General features: G+C 39.0%; 1 protein-coding gene across 1 annotated transcript in view; it reads left to right on the plus strand.

Annotated features, from left to right (window-relative positions):
- rxfp1 (relaxin family peptide receptor 1) overlaps positions 1-21,698 on the plus strand; it is a 124,064-nt gene that overhangs the window by 79,161 nt on the left and 23,205 nt on the right. Inside the window, exons 4-11 of the mRNA XM_084718299.1 lie at positions 3,961-4,066; positions 13,675-13,746; positions 16,628-16,699; positions 18,647-18,718; positions 18,943-19,014; positions 19,157-19,225; positions 19,348-19,419; positions 19,648-19,719. Coding sequence (XP_084574425.1) covers positions 3,961-4,066; positions 13,675-13,746; positions 16,628-16,699; positions 18,647-18,718; positions 18,943-19,014; positions 19,157-19,225; positions 19,348-19,419; positions 19,648-19,719 — 607 coding nt within the window. The remainder of the gene's footprint in view (positions 1-3,960; positions 4,067-13,674; positions 13,747-16,627; positions 16,700-18,646; positions 18,719-18,942; positions 19,015-19,156; positions 19,226-19,347; positions 19,420-19,647; positions 19,720-21,698) is intronic.

Raw genomic sequence — 21,698 nt, forward strand, 5'->3', positions numbered from 1 at the left:
CAGGAGCTCTCTTATTACTTTCTGAATTCTGATGTTGGAACTCTTGCGTGGTCCTGCATTTCATTAAAACTGTTAATCCACACATAATAAAAGCCACATAGGTAGAAATAAGTCACCTTAAAAGCATATTTTATTTCTATACTCATTCAGATTTAGTATGGCAGTGCAGTACTCACATCAGCAGAACAATAACAAATTCAAGACACATTTTTGTCTTGTTCTTCCCAATCTCTAACCCCCAAAAGAAAATGCCCTGTCTGTTAAAAGGATCCTGTCCGAAATCATTATAATAGAGCTGTGCAGTCATGGTGAGATATAAGATGTTAGAGAGTCGGCTTGAAATAATAAAAAATGCACATATGATATCAAAATGTAGTGTCTCATAAAGCGTGTCAGGAAGCATGCAACTATTAGAAAACCAGGTTTAAAAAAAAATGCTTATTTTACTGTTTAGACCATTGACTGTAAATAAAGATTGACACGTGGCTGTACTTCCTCCCACTGTACAAAAATGAAACCAGCGTTTCCTGGATACAAGCGCTGCCGTCTTGTGCTGGTGAATCATTTGGAGCCACAGCCTGCACAGCAGTGAACAGGGCCATGCTTTTGAGTCCCTGCTAACACAGCCGGCTGACTCAGCTGGCAATCCCGGCATGAAACCCTGTTTTTATAGCATCATATGCTATAAAAAAAAAAAAAACTGATTAGAAAAATGAACAAACATCAGAGTGATAAGAGCTCCCTAAAATGACAGAAACCATCCATGGGAAAAAATAATTTGTCATGCACTTTTATGTTTTAGCTTGGCCCATGTCCCACCAATTAACATTTGTGAGGCAGGGCTTATCACCCACACTGCAGCCAGCCACCAGGCGGCATTTCAGATATTCTAGCTTCACGTTAGGGGAGCTCTCGTGTTCTCCTTTTTTAATGTACAGTACTTAAATGGTTTAGACCATTTCGCAAGACTGTGTAGGAACGACAGATCACATTTTGAACAGGACCGAAGCTAAGCGATGTCCTGCTATGGACGGGGTCAACGGCAAAATGTTTTTTAGCCACCTAAAAAAGCTAAGTAAGGCGTATATAGAGTAAGCTGTGTATAGTACCTAGTAGCAGCTACACTACACCCCAGCTTCACCCTCACAGTAGAGGAGTGTGAGGTCAGGCGCACGCTGCGGGCTGTCAGCCCAAGAAAAGCTGCTGGACCTGACAGCATCTCAGGATGTGTGTTGAAAGACTGCATGGACCAGGTGGCTGGAGTCTTCACCAGGATATTGAACCTGTCCCGGTCCACTGTCCCACCCTGTCTGAAGTCCACTCAGCGACTACCGGCCAGTCGCACTCGCTCCAGTGGTGATGAAATGCTTTGAAAAGCTGGTCTGAGGTCATATCACGTCACTCCTGCCCCGTAGTTTTGACATCTACAGCCCTCAGCCTCAGCACAGGCTCCCACAGGGCTGTGTGCTGAGCCCCCTGCTCTATGCCCTCTGCATGCCTGTCCACCACAGCAACACCACCGTCAAGTTTGCGGACAACACCACGGTGGTGGGGCTCATCTCTGGGGGGCAAGAGTCCGCCCACAGAGACGAGGTGGAGCAGCTGACAGAGTGGTGCAGGGAGAATAATCTGCTTCTCAGCACCTCAAAAACCAAGGAACTGATAATAGACTTCAGGAAGAAGAAAAGAGACATTCCACCATTAATCATCAGCGGGGACTGTGTGGAGTGGGTGGCCCACTTCCGCCTCCTGGGAGTCCACATTGAGGAGAACTTGACCTGGAGCGTGAACACCTCTGAGCTGCTGAAAAAGGCCCAGCAGAGACTGCACTTTCTAAGGGTGCTCAGGAAGAACCACATCACCCAGAGACTGCTGGTGTCTTTTTATCGATGCTCCATAGAGAGCAACTGTTGCCGTCAGGCAGACGGTACAAATCAATCAGAACAAGGACAAATAGACTCAGAGACAGCTTTTAGCCCACAGCAATAACCACACTCAATAAAACCAAAACGTAATATATGCTGCTAGTGCAATAAGGGATCGTACGACAGATGATAGAATGTATGGTTGTGTGTGTGTGTTTTTTTATATCTTATTTGTTTTAACACTATTTATTTTAGCTACCTATTTATTCTAGATATTTTTTATGCTCCTTTATAGTTTTATATGACTTTGAATGATGCACTGGTTTCGCATTTTAATTCTGTTTTACATGTTACAATAACCATAAATACAGTCTATTCTATTCTATTCTGTTTTCACCGCTTTTCTTTTCCATCAGGCAGCCCTTTACGTCCAGAAACCTTTGGCAAAAACAGTCACTTTACCTTGCAGAGCATGGGAATTGCTGGTCTCCTGCTGCTGCGATCAGTTAGTTTGTTTGTATTATTATGCCTCTGTGCTGGCGACAGCCATGGCCTCGTGAGGCATTATTTTTCCAGTGGTCCATCCACATGTCCATCCCATTCTTTTGAATGCAATATCTCAAGAATGCCTTGAGGGAATTTCTTCAAACTTGGCACAAATGTCCACTTGGACTGAGATTCTGATGATGATGATGATGGTGATGATGATGATGATGATGATGATGATGATGATGATGATGATGATGATGATGAGATTCTTTAGTCATTGTGATCTCATGACTGTCTCATTCTCATGAATGTGCTCTCTCAAAAACACCTTGAGGGAATTTCTTCTAACTTGGACTAAAAGATGAAATGATGATTTTTGAGGTGAAAGGTCACAGTAACTTTTTGCCGTAACTCAAGAATACATATAATTATGTAAAAAGTTCACACAAATGTCTAGTAGGATAAAATGAGGAGGTGATTACATTTTATATCCAAAAGGTCAAAAATAAACTCTAAGTGAAGACAGTATTTTTCTCACTGAAAATTATACATTATATTGTCATGTTCAATCAGAGAAGTCTGGAGCCATATAATGGCCTCAGCTGGCTCACACTCAGATATGAAGATTCTTCAGATTAACCAGGTTTGCTTCACCCATTTGGTGGGACAACTGACATGTATTTTTTATTGATTGGTTCGAGGAATCAATTGCCTTATTTTCATAAGAAATATTCAAGCATAAGCACACCCAGTTCAACCCCAATATCAAGTGTACAAAACATGGGTTTCCAGTGCCTTAAAAAAAAAAAAGAGCCCAAAGAAGAAACTCAAAAGAACATTCTGGCACTGGTAGGAAATTAATTAGTGTATTTTTTAGTAAAAGTTAGTAGCTGTGTCAGCCAATTCTGTAGTCATCTCTTCATCCAAATCATGAACAAAATGCTTAATTAAAAGCCGCACCTTGACCACATTTAAAGATGTAGTGTGCTTGTATCTCTGTGTGTTAGAGGCAGGTTTAAATGAAGTGCAAAGTGGGTGTATTTGCCAGTAGTCATACCTCAATCAAGAAACAACTCCTATCAAAAGCCAGTGGATTTGCTCAGAACATCCCTGCTAAGCAGATGCCCTTTTTAACTTGCCTCAATCAATACTAACTCTAAAAACATTGACTTAGCTGGGATGCAGGTAAACCATGACTCAAATGTGTAATTATCTCTGCAAATGAAACTCTCAAAGGGGAGCTGTTCATGGGCTGCCCCTTAATGACTAATATTGATGTGTCTTCAAATATAATTTACCTTCACTGGAGCCTGGAAGTCCTGGTTAAACTAAACAGTCTGCTCCATTTAGCACATCTTACCTATGTAAACTGGGATTTGGCAAAAGATAATCAAGCTGGTTAAACACAGGAATATTCACTGAAAAATCTCGATAGACCTGTTAATAATATTTGCCTCCAATTCTTTCTTTTTTTTCTCAGGTACTTTAATCTCTACTTCTATTTCAGCAGCTCTAGTTTGCCATTCTTACAAACAGTCCCAGTCTTGATTACCATTTGATTGACATATCCTCTGATGTCCCTTCCTTCTCCTCTCCATCTGTCCAGTGCTGGGTGTCGTTCCTGAGCTCTGCCAGTGCCGAGACCTGGAGCTGGACTGTGACGGCGCTCAGCTTCATGATATCCCAGTGGTGGCAATGAATGTCACCATGATGTGAGTAGAAAATATCACCGTTTTTTTTCAGTAAAGCTCAAGAAATCCCCAGAAAGCCGTCACCCTTGGCTGTGACTGTCACAGCATGTGAAGAAGCGCTGTAGCAAATCCCCTCCTCCAAAACACCACCTTGCCACTATGTCATGGCATGAGTCAGTAATTTACTTGAAGCCAGACAAAGATGAATCTCTGGTGGAAGATGAAGTGACGAATGCACCCTCTTCTCACTGAGCCGGTGAGACGTGAACGTCCTTGAAAGAAAAGTAAAGCCAGCATCACACACACCTGGTTTCTTACATCCAGGTGTTTAAATTCTTTTAAGAAAATAGCCCAAAATATCACAGCCACAAATTGCTATTTAGGGTCTTATACTCTTTTATCCACCGCCTTCCAAATTAAATGAAGTCCCGTCTCTGAAGAGCGCTGAGAAATTTTAGTCCTCTGTCGATAAAGTTTTTTGCATTAGAGCCCAAATCATGCCATTCCCAGTTATTCGACCACAGAGGGAGGTCTATTAGAATTCTTTTAATCTGGTTTCCCAGTCTGACTTACTGAGCGTGATTAACGGTATGAAATCTTCCTCCTCTCCTTTAGATGTTTTACCCACAAGATATTTAAAAGAGGTGTCTGCATTTTTATCTTCAGATGTTTTATCAATGTTTAATCTCTATCTGTGGGAGTTTTCCTCCAGTTTTTAAATCAGTTGTTGTGTATCCCTTATTGAAAAGATCTAACCTCGATACCAAAAATCATAATAATTTTAACCCATTTCTAAATTACCCTTTTGAGCTACAGTACTGGATTGGGTGCCAGCTTGTGTTGAACATTGGGAGGGCAAAAATATATGTAAATGATAGATGGTATGATGTGGTGAGGAGCAGGAAATAATATTCTTCTTGAGACATTTTCTATTCTGGGAACTGAAGCACACAATCCTGATGTATGTGGGTTATAAAGCCTGATCAGTTCAATGAGTTATCAGGTGGTGTAATAATTATTGAGGCAGAAGAAGGTCATTTCAACATTAATCAGCGTAATAATGAACAAAATATAAACTGCGCAGCAGGTTGCCTTCACTAGAGCTGCAGGGCTCGAAACGCCAAGTCCATGTTTTTGTCTTCACTGTCTGTCTGAACAGCTTTTGTGGAAGTGAAATTCGTTCAAGCAAGACATTCAGTGTTTTCAAAGTCCTGATATTAAATTGAGACAGATCCAATATTCTGTTTGCGTTCAGATGCGGCTGAGCACAGCAAAAGGCTGGCACGGTCCACGACGCAATCTTACATACAATCGACCTGATGAAGTTTGTGATCATTCATAGTTAAAAAGCAAAGCTCTCACTCACTTCGTGCAAGGTTTCGGATACATTCCTCAAGAGATTTTGGCCGTATTTCTTCAGTACGAGCCACATTTTGCCGCAACCAGTGGTTTAGGGGAAGTCCATCATATGCTGCCATCTCTCAATATTTCACCCAGATGTGTTTTGGATAAAATATAAATTAGGGCCATACAGTTAATTGGGATATTGCCAAGTGCATTATCCAAATTGCAGAACCAAAGCATGGCCTCATGCAAGAATATTTTCGTATTCTTGTCTTAAATTTCTCTCACTTTTTTTCCGACGAAAGACTCGTATGATCACCCTGTGTCAGATTCAACAGACACTCATAACTTCAGATAACTGTGTGAGTTATCCACCTGTGCATATTTGAGTGTACATGCATGAGGCTTGTAAATTAGCAGAATTAACGCCCCAGTAATCCCATATAAGGCTACACTTCCTGCTCCATGTGTCGGGAAGGTTTCTATCATGAAAATAGAATCAAAGAGAAAAAGAAGAACTTTAAGAGTTTGGAGTTTGACATCTTGCTTTCAGAGATCATTTTAACAGTGTCAGCAGCAGAATAAAAAGAGCTGCTAAAGCAAAGAAATGGGAAAAGTGAGTGCTGTTAATGCCACGTTACCAGAGGGTCGGACTGTCACTGAAATAAAGAGGAAATGTCTCGATGTGAAAATGACTTCAGAGACACAAAAATTTCTCACCACAGCAAGGGCAGATCAATACCTGCAGCGAGAGGAGGGGGATAAGGGGAAGTTTTCATCATGGAGAAAGAGGACAAAATAAGTGAGGATGTTCACATGGAGAGAGACTTCAGAGACTGCATGTGCAGATATACGGCAAGTACACCTGACAGCAGGTAATAATAGGTCATTGAATGAAGGATGAGAGGATTTATGTAAATTTACAATTATATTATAATTTGAAATGTAGTCAAACAGGATAATTATGAAGTGTAATTTATTTTTCAAACTCTGAATGTCTTCAAGCTAATGAAATATACAGACATTAGTGAAAAACTAGTTTGGATGTCAGCAGACTGACTGCACATGACTCTATGACAGGTCTGTACCACTCAGACATTGTGTTTGTTTTTGAGAGAAAATTCTAAATATAAGAAAATTGGTGAATGTGACAAGTTCTTGTAAATCACTAGTACACACTGCTTAGGAACAAATCTGTTCGTACGAGTGGTTTTTGCATGAGTGTGTTGTGAAAAAGGAAAAATGTGAGAAAACAGCGTTATAATGAGGTACTGTAGTGCTGCAGAGACGCCCTGACCTAAAAACCTTGTTCTCCAGATGAAAGAAAACTTGTTTGTTTGTTACAGACCCCAACAAATATCCTAGTATAAATCCACTGTTGACTGTCCTGCACATTTCATACCTCCTTACAGCACAGAGTTTACATCTTCATTGTTTAATATAGATAGATAGATAGATAGATAGATAGATAGATAGATAGATAGATAGATAGATAGATAGATAGATAACATAAAAGTAAAGTGCCCTCCCCATAGATGACGCCTACACTAACAGCTGACGTCCTTCACGAATCATCTTTGAAAAGTTTCAGTCCAGTTTTCCAAGATATTACAGTATAGAAATTGCAATTAGGATGAACTCAGACACTGTACTGTTTTGCTGCTGCGAGACATCTCTGCTGCCTTTGATACAGTTGATCACAGCGTTACTACTTGATCCACTTGAAAACTGGATTGGCATGACCGGGACCTTCCCTAGACTGATTGAAGTCTTACCTGGGTGACAGAGATATAAAACAGAGATATGAGAAGAGAAAATACTACTTTATCTGGCATTACTTCACTTTATGAAGTGAAATAAGTTAACGAGACCAGAGCAACACGCAGGATAAATACTTTTTAGTTCCAGACAGGAGTTTTGATCTCTCAGTTTATTGTTGTGGTGTTTTCTTCTTTGCACTTTGTTGAGATTGTTTTGTCAGTTAACACTCCCAGTAAAGTGAAGTATTTTTCCTTTGTTTTGCTTCACTTAGTGTTGGTGGCACTCTTTCTTGCCATTTTAGCCATGGCAGCCATTGCAGTTCATGGTGACTTTATTCTGTTTGAACAAAAAAGAGATGTTAGCGCTTGAATTGTAAACACATAACTTCTATTTCATTTGATTTTTTTTTGTTCAGGAAAGATTTAGAGAGAGTGGGTGCACTGAAGAGCCAAAGTGAAATGAATGAGTTAGATTACAGTATTATATGAATTAGAAAAAATGAAAATCCAAGTTAAACAACAGTAAACACTTAGTGGGTTTTTAGTTATGACACTCAGTTCCCAGACAGCTATTCTTCTGCTTCGTAATGCAAGCTTTTGTTTACACAGAACAGGATTCGCCCACAGGCCCTGTTTATTATCAAAATGCTTCAGTTTCCAAGTCTATCCAAATGCGAGAGCGTTATTTCAAATCATAACACTCTGTACTCATTGTCTTCTTCCATTTACTGCACAGGCTTTCATTAAATTACAGCTTATCTATGACCTTTTTGCTAAATTGTTTCTGCATCCTGACAGAGGAGGAATGAACTCATTTGGCAGGAAATGTCTTTACTTGATTACCTCTATATTGTCCCAACAATGATTATTTCTGTAAAATACGTTTTGAAAAGGGTTATATAAGGACATTTTCACAGCTAATCACAAAAGACAATGAGCCTCATGCATGAATTATTCATACGCACAGATTTGATCTATAATTGTGTGTATGAACAATTGAAGAACTTTTGTGGCGTTCATCAATACTTTTGTATATTTTGTTGTTAACATCAAAGTTCAAAGAGTGCCCTAGACCAGACCTTTTGTACTGTAAAATATTAATGATGATGAAGAAAAAGCAAATTACATTATGACAACACAGAAGAAAACTGTCATACAACTATTTGTTCATTTAATAATTTTAAATATTTACACTAAAAGATGATTAGGTTACTTAAACAGATTGTTCAGAGCCTGTGTGTCATTTGGAGCCTCAACTTTGATCAGAGACGAATCGATGTAATCCACCACATATATCAGGAGAGTCACTGATAGATCTGACATACGCCACTCCACTGTTTAAACAGCATTAAGGCTGAATTACCCTCAAACGGACGAGTATACAGACAGCTGTGGACACTATTGATGTGCCACACACTCCCCAAACTTCTCCATTTAACACCACAGTACATCCAGTGTCCAGAAACCGCTGCTCAGCAGACCAGTCCACTGTATTCACAAGCGCATCAAGGCACCATCTCCACATCTGCTGTCAATCCTAAAAATCCATGACATAAATGTCCGAATAACGTGATGCCAAGAATCTTGAATATGATGGCCTGCTGGATAAGGGGAGTGGGGGAGCACATGAACTGACACCTGCTGCCCCCAACAGACAAATATCCATGTCTGTCATTGGCTTGCTTACTTTGTGGTTTGCATTAAATCCCTTTCACACGTGCACTGCAACTCTGTAATCACCTAGAAACTACTGGGGGGAGCTGCATGTGTGAACACAGATGCCCAGACGTAACCCTGCCAGGTCCCTAGTCCAAAGTCCACTTAATAGTTTCGTTTTCATACAGACTATCTGCCAATCAGCATCAGCCTGCATGAGTCTCATATTGTTTGAGCTCGAGTTTTAACGCCTCTCTGCATCATTATGATGTGAAAACATCAGAATATAAACAGATAAACAGTGCACCAAGAAGTGCCTCTCCTGCCGGGAGGTGATTATTTGGCATGGCGGGACATGCCTTCACCATCCTACGAATAAAGGTCACCACTGAGTCAGCACACTGGAGTTAGCTGATCTGTATCTACATGCATCTATCACCCTTCCCCACCTCCATCACAGTTTGTTATTTAGAGATTGTATTGATATCAAAACAGTCATCATTAGAGATGAGTCTTCCTCCTCCTCCTCACTCTGCAGGCACCAGCCCTCGCCCAAACCATACAGACTATTTCTAACACGTATGAACACTTCTAGTATGAACAATCTCCTATCGTGTGCAGTATGTGTGATTCTCAGAAAATAGTTCAGAGTGCATATGTGAAAACAGATTTTGAAAGTTTTTACAAGCAGCAAAGCCACTGACAACGTTATTCTCGCAGTCTTCGACTACACCAAATCCTCCAAAATTTCCGACTTGTCCATAATTTGGTATTTTTATCTGTATGTCATCCATTTTAACCAGCAGCTAGCCTACATCGCAGTCAGCTCAAACTGTGATGTAACATTGTTTGGCAGGATGCGGGGTCAAAGGTTGTGTCATGGGCTTTCACAGTCAAATCCTGGCTGTTCATTAGGTTTGAGATTACTGTATTATTGGATGAAAATGTTAAAAATACTGCACAACCAAATTCATTTCTGATTTCTCTGAGGAAAAAGAAGATATTATTGGATTGTATGTGTTATATCATTGTTTTCACCTGCTACCCACCTGCAGTTAATTCATTTTCCTGTGTCCACACCCGTGAATTTATATAAATATCTTTTTTTTACCCATTACACAATGTTTGCGGGTCACCCAGTGGGTGCCCAAGGAGTCTGCTTTTACTGGTAACTGAGGTAAAGGGTTGTGTTCATCTCCAAACAAAGTAGGAACAGCTTGTCACTAAACTAAGAACAGCTGAGCTAACCCCTTTCAGCAGTATGCAAGAAAGTGGCTTGGCTTTGGTCACTTGGGAAGTTGTAGCATTTATTCACAGACAAATAACCTAAACCAGGGGTTTTTAAAGCCATAGGTGTGCTCCAAACCAGGTGTGAGTAAATAAAGGGGGGAGGTTGCCTTTTTCCAAGCTTTGTCTGAGGGAAGTCCTACAGTCTTCGAAAAACTGCTGTCCTAAACTGTTCAGACACTCCTCTTAACCGCTCTGTTCAGTTTCTCTGTTTCTCTTGTCTCGACTCCACTGCACTCTCACATGGCTACGTTTGAAGGGGAGAGGATGGAGAGATAGCTAGATATATGATAGATAGATGGTCATGCAAGGTACAGACTGAATGGGGAGAGGGACAGCTGGGAGCAGGAAACCTGGTGAATCAGAGGAATAAAATGTTTCACAGCAGTTTTGTTCTAAGCCATTAAGAATTTAACAGATTAAAAATGTATTAGCTTCTTCGATATTTATTTGGTAGTGTGGAAATGGCAGTAATTGTTTCTCATTCTTTTGTCTGGCAGAGGCCTTTTTGTTGAATAAAGAAACTTCAACTTAAAATGACGAAAAATTAGAAAAAATAAGAAAATCAATCATTAACATTTTCAACTATGGGAAAAAAATTGCAGTCCTAGTCAGGAGCTTATTAATATTTCAGGACTGACAATTATTACAACATTGATCATAAATACTCTCTCCCACAGGAGAATAATGCACACACAGACAGGCAGAGCATCACCAAGTTAACTCAACTGTTTGAAACGCTCTTAACAAAGATCCAGAGGGACTAAAAAACAGAGGTAGGATCAATAAATTGTTATGCTGAGCAGAAGCAGTGTGCAGGCTTTTTTTTCCTCTGAAAATCCACTTTTAAAGCGTCACGCGCAGAGCGAAAGTCTTTATTCATTCTTGCATCATGAGTATTTGGCCTCCACACACACATTGTGTCTCATACAAACGATTCAAAATGTGACCTTCAGTTAATTTTACCTCCTGAGATTTTTCTCTTTCATACAAATTAAATATCGCACCTCTGATTTGACCTGAAATAATAAGTCCATGTTCGCCGTATAATTATTATCAAGGTTTGACAATACACTGGTAATTTTGTGGGGTTTTATGATTTTTACTGGCATAATTTGACATTTCTCACTCTAACAGCTGCCTCAGGGTCTTTATCATCTATTACACCTGCAACATTACCCACTGTTGGATATAATCGTGTCTAATAACTCCATTACTGTCACTTTAGAAACACTTTTTTTTAGGTTGAAACCTCATGCTATACCATTCACTCTTTATTTCTGTCACACTATGGCACGGCTGTGATTACACATCATGGGCAGGTTCACTATTAATATCTTCAAATTGTTCCATGTCCTCTAATGCAATTACTGACACTGCTTAACTGAAATAATAAGCAAGGCTTTGGTAAAATGTCTCTGCATGAAACTTGCATACAAATAAAGTGGAAGAGGTAGCCTGGTACGGCCACTTCAGGGGCACTCAGCTGCTGCTCATCAGGCTCAAATGACTCATTTACATTTATGCAGTGAAGACAGTTTGGTGAATGTGGCTTGGAAAACTCACAAACCTCATGGCTTGATTCCACCAGGTGTGGCTGGCGTCGCGTTGTGGCTGTGCCACGTCAGCCGGAGCTGATCAAAGCCATTCTACACGATGCTTGTGATTCCACCAGTAGCTCCTCAGCGCAGCTTTGCTCTGCTTCAAATGCACACCAAGTCTATTTTTAACAGATGCCACATCAATTAGCACAGAGCAGATTGAGCAGGCAGGAGGTCAGACACACACAAAAAAGCAGAGACTCCAGTCAATTTTCAAAATAAAAGACCCCTTGCAGATTCGCAATCAAAAAAGACCTCAGAAAATCATCAGAAAAGACACAATTTAACTACCCAACTTACTTATCTGTGGTAGAAGCACAAAAAGCAAGGCAAGAGGAGCAAATCAACAAAACCTGAACTGAAGTTAACATAATCAGGTGGACAAAACATTCTGCTGCTGAAACACTGCTGATAGGGGCTGCAGATTTGTGGAGGACAAATCAAAACCGTGGCCCGGACATGCCGTGCCCACTAGCATCAACCAGTCAGAGAAAAGAAATGCAAGTTAGGATAAGAACATGAAAATGTTCTTGTATGAGGCCCAGTGTGTTTTTGGTAAGAAAGTGTGTTCCTTTACCTTTGATGTTGTTACAGAAATGGACCAGAATCATCACATCCTCAGGAAGAATGACAATGTTTTACAATACTGTTAAAACTAAATAAAAGGGTTTTATTTGTTCGATTTAATTTCAAGTGTTTATTTTTCAGAACACAAAGGCTTGACATGATGAGTTAAATAAATGTACTGTACAGACTTAAATCAACTCATTAAATTAAGTTTCTAAAGAAACATGATCAGCATATTAGCAGACTTCCCAGCATGCATTGTTTGAGAGTTAAAACTCCCCTGAGACCCTTTATCATAGTTTGAAAAAACATATATGATGAAAATTGTGTGTGTGTTGTACAAAAGGAAATTAAATTTGTTTGTATTGTTTGTCAGTGTGACTGAAAAGTTGTTGGTTGTTCTGACTTAATATCTTAAACTCATTGACCATGTTTCCTCAAGTACAACTGACTCAAGTTTATTTGACTGGAAAAACGTATTTATTTGAATTTGAAAATTACCTTAATTTGTCTTGTCAAATTCATACAAATTTAAAAAAAAGTTAGTGTCCAGGCTGCCTTAGCTTTTTTAGTCAAAACAAATAGTTTATTTTTACAGTGTGTTAAGTGTTAACGTTAAGACACAGAAAACTTTGTCTCAAATATGACCACTTTCATGCATTTGACATGACAGTGTGTGAGTGGATGAGCCTTTAATCCGTTGATTGATTAATCCGTTAAAAGCTTTAGAATCAATTGGCTAAGTCTCCTTTAGATGATAAAACAGAATGAAAAAGACTATAGTACGTCATGTTCGCAGATTAATTTTTCTGAAAACTGGCTCAATTTAAAAAGGTGTTTGTTAATGATAGTAATTTTATTTTTATTTCTTTACTATGCTTTTATTTAGATGTTATAGATTTTTGATAGTGGTTAATGTCTGCCCACCTTTTTTTTTAATCTTAGAAACATATTTACACAAAAACTGTGCTGTAAAAGTTCTTTTGGATCTCTAAGGGTTTGAAAATGCAATTACATGTCAAACAGTATAAATAGTTGCCATCCTAATTTCATTTAAAATGATAGAGAGCGAAGACCCCAATGATAAAGAATGAGATAGGAATACAATTTATTTGAAACAGTTTTTTTTTGTTTGTTTGTTTGCTTGTTTTATCTCAGCTATCTAGTTTAAAAGATAACATTCACTGTTGAGAGAGGGGAAGAAAAGTCTTCTGCAGTATTGGTGTTGAGAGAGCCTTTTTCATGTTGAACAGGTCCTCAGGCTCAAAAACCCCATTAATTAGACATTTTAAGGCTTCATAATTTAAACCCACATGTTGAAATTATAACCGACAGTCTGAAGGAGTGCAGTGCATGTTGATGGTGTGATTCAGCCTCTCTATTTTCTGATTTTGAGCTTCTCGCTGTCCCTCAGGTCCCTACAAAGGAACCATCTACAGAAACTGGCAGCAAACACATTCATGAAGTACCAGAGCCTACAGAAATTGTGAGTTTCCATGAATATATGATATTTCTTTGTTGTGTATCTATTTATTTGTTTATTTATAATGTATTTTTTTTTATTATTTAGCTGCATTTTATTTTATATTTTGCCTCATGGTCCTTGGAATTATAAGGTTCTATCTGACATTTTGTCAAAATTTTGTTATTTGACAATCTATCAACATTATGTGAGGTGTGCTTTTTTAATTTATATTTATTTTGGACTTTTTATGTGGGCTTGGTTCAAACTTTGTGAGCCAATCAGTGCTTGGAAGGCACACAAGAGGACCAATCAGAGTCTGTGTCTTTGTCATGATGACACTGCTCGATAATGTAAAAAAGAGCAGAGAGGACATGAGAAAATGTCAAACACAATGTTTATAAGAAACTTCAAAATTGAGGATTTTGTTGATAGTCTGAAGAAGGACAGCAGTACAAATGTCAAGTTCAGTCTTTTTTAAAATCATTTTATATCTTGCTGAGGAGTTTATTTTCATTGTTAGCTAGCCACCAAGTTAGCTTCCTAATCTTAGTCTACAGAGACTAGACCAAGTTAAGGGATAGCTTCAGGTTTTTGCTAGTGACTGGAGTAACCCATCCTTTAGTGCTAGCAGGCATTAGCAAGCATTAGCATTAGCTGCTAGCAGGGTGGGAAAGTAAGTTAAACCCCCAAATGCTGGTAAGATAGGGAAGTGATTGGTAGATTTCAGACAAAATAATGATTTAGTATTGAATGGCTGGTGGATTTAAACATTTATCTGTCAATGACTGGTAATGTTCACATTTTAAAAGTTTCCCACCCTGGCTGCCAAACTAACCTTAAGAAGCTACTGTTAGCCAGATAATGTGGTCGCTAACAATGAAAATAAACTCCCCAGCAAGACTGAACTTCTGTCCATCATGAGAATGACTACATTTATGACTGTCACCTCATATTCATAAATATTCATCCATATATTCTTCCTCAACCTGTAAATGTGGAATGAATAAGAAAAAGATAAGTCATCCTAAAAGAACAAGTAAATCTTCCAAAAAAGAAAAGTCTTTCTCATACATGTTTGGTTTATAAACCAACCATAAATTGTTTATGGTTTAAAACAAATTATGAGTAAACTGTTTTTGTTCCTTGAAAATAATTGCTTTTTTCATGTTTTCCGAGATAGAACCCAAGCAGAAAATTAGTTCTTAATATTAGAATATCCATATCAAAACTGCTCAGAACGCAGATAAAAACCGTGGTGAAATTTGTGTTTCTGTCCTTCCTAATTGTTCTCTTTGTAATTTTTCTGTCCTTTTTTCAGTGTTGCTCTGATAAGCGCTATATACAAAGCAGGACTATTAGCATGCATGAGAGCCCACACTGTTCATTCAGTAAATCACAATGCCTTCATGATACCACAGAGCAGAGATAATGACCAGCCTTTGAGTGTCAAACACAACAAACAAGTTTAACGACTACAAAGCTGATCTGTGTAAGACAACTTCTGAGCTCGCAAACAAACGTGATTGTTCCGTCTGGCGCGCATCTTCACTCATCGCCGAGTTGCGTTGTTTATCAGTGTCTCACAGTGCCACTGATGGACGCAGCAGGAGAATAGGTCTGATCCTCCGCCAGGAAGCATCTGGCTTTGTCGGCCTTCGGTCGCTGCTCTGAAGGTTCGACCTAATTGAAAACTTGTCTGAGATAAATAAATATAAATATATAAATAAATATAACAAAGAATGAGTTGGCAGGTGTGTAAAATACCCAGAGAGACAAAAACACAGCTGTCAGTGGAGGTTTGTTAAGCTCACAGTATGTACTATACAAGGTGCACACCTGATTGTTTGATATCAAATACTAATTTCTTTTAGCTGGGCTCATATTCATATTTGAAGTCTTTATTAGTGAAAGTTCTGTTTCTCAAACAACCTAATTTAAGCGTGTGTGTGTGTGTGTCGGGGGGGGATTTGATTTCAATTTTCATTCATTCATTGAAAAAACATTGAAAAAAAACATCCACCGATCACAGTGATTTTTATTTTAGGAACAAAAACAAATATTGTTCATAGCTTCTTGAAAATTTGGTATGTTTTAATTGATTTGGTTCTTTTATCTTTCAAACAGGAACCTTTTTATTCCACATCCAAATTTGTTGATATAATTATTAGCAAGTGCACACTAGGTGCTCATAATAATTGTTAAATAATAATTGTTTGTAACATCCACATGATTATCATGAGAGCAGGTTTCGTTTTTAAAAAACCCATATAAATATCTCAATTTCTGCTTTAAATTCATCTTAAAGTGATATCTTTTATTAGTTTATTAAACAGTGTATTTGTGGTTGTGGTAGGCATAGTGCAGATTGGATCAATATATTCAAGAGAATAATGATTGAGGCATTAACACATGAATTAATTTATCTTATGTACCTGCTATATCATGTTTGGTAGGCGCATTTTCAACATGGTTTTACAGTAAATATTTAAATATTTGTACTGAAATATTAGTGACAATATAATTGTTATTCAACTGGAACCTTTTTGAAATTATCAAAGATTTCTCTGCCAAGAATGTGCGAGTCACCTCGTGAAGGCAGCCATGTTGGATTTTGCACTCAGTGGCTGACTGCTGCCTGCAGCGTTCTGAAATTCCACTAGAAGGCAGAAGACATGTCTCAAATTGGACACAAGGTTTTTCAGAAAAGTATTGATCATGTTGATGTTTTAGAGGTCTCAGAAACTCATGTATCAAGTATGATATAAATGGCACTACAGGGTGTAAAAGAAGCAGGAGGATATTTTTATTCAGATCATTTAGATAATTTCTTTTTTTTTAACACAGAATGAAAGCATTATTTTTCTTCTCATTGTTCAAAGTGTTTTGTGTTTTTGTTATGCAGATATCTTCAGCACAACAGAATTCAAGATGTGAGTCCTGATGCATTCAGAGGGCTGCATAATTTAACAAGACTGTAAGTTTGTTCATTTTTGCAACACATACCATTAAGTAATAAAGCAAACAGTTGTTCAGGCTGTAAAAAAATGTGTTAGTTCAGACAGACTACTGAAGTTGAGCTTGCATCAACTGTTTCATTCATACTTCATAATCCCTGGCTTAGTCACATCTGTGTGTGTGTCAAGTTTTTCTCAGTCCTGCTCAGTAGAAGTCCTTTAATTATAGAGCAGAGCAGGGGAGAGGGGAGGCACTGATATATTAGCATATGGAACAACCTTATTATCAGACCATCGAATTTTTGGCTTGTGGCCTTCATCAGGGTCATCATGAAAACCACTACAAATAACATAACATCAGGGGAGGGGAGTGTCCAATAATAAAAGACATGGGTGAAACCATATTTGGTCCATAAACTGGAGAAGTGCAAGCAAAGAATCCAAAGTCCAGTTTGTTTGATTAGTGTGACAACTATACTCAGGCATGGTAAAAAAAGCATATATGACATTTAATGACAACAGTATTAAACATTCTCAGTCCTCATGCTCATAGCAGGTGTCATTGCCAGGAAGGAAGAATGCTCACTGATATTGGTGAGGAACAGAACAGGTTGTGGGAGAAAATAGCTGCACACTTGTTGCCATGATGCAAAAGAAATATTCTTCACAAGCTATACCCCATAGAGGTATTATATAAACCTAGATGGGGCCTTGCCACTCAGCCACTCGTAATATTGCAGCAAAAAAAATTCACCACCAGCTCCAAAAGCATATTCCCAGTAAGCCACCATTATAAAATAGACCCATAAAACACCTTGAACTGCAAGCAAGCTCAGCTATGACTCTCACTATGATGAATTTTTGATCCATGGAACTTTTACATTTGTAACATTCTCCTAGAACCGAGAAAACGGATTTAAAAATCTGTGATGTCATCAAAATGTAAAGCCCATGGGCTCAGCGGGAGCTGGTGTCTGTGGACAAGGTGTGGAAACACTTCTGTGCTCATTCAGTGTGCTGAATAACCAGGAATTAACCCAGGAAGTCTTTTGGCTTATGAGTGAAGCGAGCAATTCTAGTCGGATTGAACGTGTGCCCTCTTTGCATACATTATCTACTTCATTATAACCCAGAAATTCCATCAGGCGTGGCACGTCTGCTCCACGGTTCTGATCTGTCGTAGGCATGGCTGCAGCACCCAACAGCAGCGTTTCAGAGGCCTTTCAGCAGCGGAGCATTTTGCCCACTTTATTATGTTTACTTGCTCAGATTTTGTTTATCATGTCCTCTTTTCTTGCTCTTTGTGCTTCTACCATGGATGAGCAGGCTATGTGGTTAAACAGTTTCTTTTCTGTCTGTCTTTATGATTGCACGTCTGCACGGGGTCTTTTGTTTTGAAAATTACCCGGATTCTCCTTGTCTTTTTTGTGTTTGAATTCCTGCCCATTTATCTGCTCTCAGCTAATTGACGCAGCATCCATCAAAAATAGTTTTGGCACATATTTGAAATGGAGCAGGGCAGAGAACCGCTTCAGGGATGAGCCACAGCGCTTCTGGTGGAATCACAAGCGTTGTCTGGAATGGCTGCGGATCACTCTCACTGCTGCGGCATGGCCATAACACGGCGCAGCCATGCCTGGTGGAAATTGCGAGTAATACATCCATGTATACCCTGAATCATTTTGAATGTCATGTCAAAACACTGGTAAAATAAAGAATATTGTCTTTTGCATCGTGGCTATGAGTGTGCAACTTTTTCTCCCATAACCATAAGGACATGGCTATGACAGTCTTATGCACACCCCTTCAAATGAAGTGTTGCTTTATGAACTACATGGAATGCAGTCTGAATACTACTGAGCTGTGCAATAAAAGAAACAAGGAAAATGTTTTCTCATTAGTTTATTCCACATGTAAAAGGAACTTCCTCTTCAGGTAACTTTTCAAACTCTTCTTTCCTCTCTAAGGTATCTGAGCTACAACAAGATATCTGTCCTGATGCCGGGGGTGTTCCAGGACCTGCACAAGCTGGAGTGGTTGTAAGTTTACTCTCCCCCAAAAGAATATAAAGTGCTCCATGCATAGTATATTAGGATATTTTACTCTCTGTACATATTGGTTCGCTATAGGTGGAGAAGTCCAGTTTTGTGATTAATAATTCCTACTGATAAAAAAAGATTTTGTTTACATTGTATTTTTTTTTATTGCATACAGATAAACACATCACAGATTAATTTATGCCGTTTCTTCTTTTTTGTTATAGGATCCTGGAAAGTAACAACATCCATCAGATATCCTCCATGACATTTTCAGGACTGAACTCTCTTGTTTTGCTGTGAGTGTTTTTTAAATCAGTTTTGCTTTGTTGTGATGTCCTCTGAAGTCAGAAGAAGCTCTGGTATTGTGAGCTTTTGTTGATCTGTCCACTGATGGAAAAGGCAGCGCACCTTGTTACATTGTGTGTCACTGATTGACAGGGTTTTGCTGAACAACTCTTTGACAAAACTGGATGACATCTGTCGGGAAATGCCGATATTGAACTGGCTGTAAGTAGGATGTCAAGAAAAAAATAAGCTATCTTGTCAAAAACTGATCCTGTCTTATGATAAATGTATTTTGTCACTCTGTGTGCGCTCTGTGTGTGCAATTCGTGATAATGTTCCTACAGGGATTTGGAGGGGAATCTCATTGAAACCATTGGAAATGTGTCATTACGCTCATGCAGCATGCTGACAGTTCTGTAAGTAGACATTTACTTTAATCGGTCGATGGCAAAAGCACAGTTTTTGCTTTTAATTAACTTGACATTTGCTTGAATTTCTGTGAGAGGCTTCCAAATTAGTTCTTCAGAATTTGAATTACATCATGTAATTGATGCTGCATTGATTCATTAAATGGGATTAAGAAGGTCAAAAAGTAGTAATATTATCCTTTTTTTTTCTTTTTTTTTTTTTGGATTTAATTCCAGGGTTTTACAGCGGAACAGGATCAGCCACATACATGAACAGGCTTTCTCAGTCCTCCAAAAGCTTGGAGAGTTGTAAGTTATTTTTGTTTGGTTGTACAAAACTAGATAGGAACCATTTCACAACTTTTAGGATTGTTATAATTGACACAATTAAAATGTGGATCATTCTGAACATGTGTTACAAGCGTGGACTTAAAGGGAAACTTTGGCACTTTTCATGTGAATGTATAATCAGCAAAATGATGGTAAATGTAGTCATTTAAATTCCTCAGTGTGGGGCAACCCTATAGCTCAGTTGGTACAGCGTGCACATCATGTACTGAGGCTGTTAGTCCTCTGCAGCGGCTGCTGGTTCAAATCCTGCCTGCGGTCCATTTGCTGCATGTCATCCCCTCTGTCTTCACCCCCCTTTCCTGTCATATCTTCAGCTGTCACTATGATTAAAGCAAAAAAGCTCAAAAAATAATCATTAAATTCCTCGGTGTGTGATTACTTTTTTCTGCCTATGGAACAGTGCAGCAGTGCCTTCATGTACCAGGATGCATTGCAGGAGGTTGTGACTCTAACACCAATGTTGCTGTGTTATCGCCACCCTCCTGTTATTTTGTTGGCCAAAACATAGAGTTAGATAACAAAAACACTCATTTAGCAGGCCTGCTGGCTGCCCAGAGGCAGAGGCTAGAAATGAGAGCAGAAATTAGCTGTAGTTCTTCCTTACACACAGTCGCATCACTGGATTAAGGAAGAACAACAGAGTTTGCACAAGCCCACATGAGGAGTGCCGGGCTTTGAGGCCAATTTGATATAGTGACTAAACTGTATAAGGACAACATCACGTGTTGTTCTGCAGCCCAAAACGACTCCCTGAAGACTTACATTGTTAAAGAACCAGCTGCAAAATGACAGATACATTTCTTTTAGCACCACAACTCATGCAAAATCACTCAATTTGCCATCAGAATTTTATTCCTCTGGTCCAATAACAGTGGGAAAGTGTAGAAGAGGTGCATGATTCAGTTATTTTATCCCAAGCTAGCTAACTCAAGCTAGCGGAGGCTAAACCAGGAGTTAGCTGATTGGCTGAGGGATGCACAATGTGACATCAAAGTTGGCATACTTATGACCAGCTCTCATATGAATGAATGGAGGCCTCCCTCCAGTGCTTTATCCAGTTCTCTGTAATATATCCAAGATATTGCCACAGGCGGACTCTGTTTTCTTTATCTATATAGCACACACTGAAGAATTTATTGCTTCATCAACGCAAATTGGGCATCCACATTAAAAGTGGCAAGTTTCCCTTTTAGAAATACTGATGGAAGAGAAGCGTTTCAGTTAGTGGATGCATTTGTCTGACCCTGGCCTGAACTAAACTTCTGGGTAGGAGGTAGACATATTTGAGGTCTCCACTGGATGATTCTTCTCTGACCTTTCGTCAGGGCAAAGATTTCCCTTTGACCAACCTTTTCGCTACGATTAAGCCCTGGTTCAGACTGCAGGCAAATACTATTTGTTTGTCAAATCTTTAAGACAGACTGTCCACACTGTTATTTGCAGGCGATCAGATCGGATTTATGTGTTCAAACATCACCAGCCTCTCTGCAAGGGTTGCCGTGGTAACGACCACACCACCACCAAAGGTCTCCGGTGAAACCAGCTAATCTCACAATCATTTCATTATTGTGACCTCTAGTGAAAAAATTCTTCAGCGTGGGGAAATTTGGCCATTGTTTTGTCCTTAAATCAGAAAAGGGGAACAGCATCACAACACAGTGACTGGACTGACTTCCAGCTTTGGATATGTTATCATCTCCAAGAGCTCAACATCCAACAGTTAATCAATAACTGTATCAGAATACATTTTTAAAGTAATCCTCCCAACCGTGGTAGGTGTCAGTTAGTACATATGCTGGTGATGCAGCTATCCAACGTGCAAACAGGACAAATGCGCATTACTTTTTGCAAATATTTGTCACTCTCCTGAGTATTGCACAGTGTATCTTGCTGTGATCTTGGGCTGAGTGCCCAGTCTGTGTTTCTTTCATTTCAAG

The sequence above is a fragment of the Lutjanus erythropterus genome, chromosome 5 (assembly GCF_056507025.1).
Source record: "Lutjanus erythropterus isolate fLutEry1 chromosome 5, fLutEry1.hap2, whole genome shotgun sequence".
NCBI lineage: Eukaryota > Metazoa > Chordata > Actinopteri > Lutjaniformes > Lutjanidae > Lutjanus > Lutjanus erythropterus.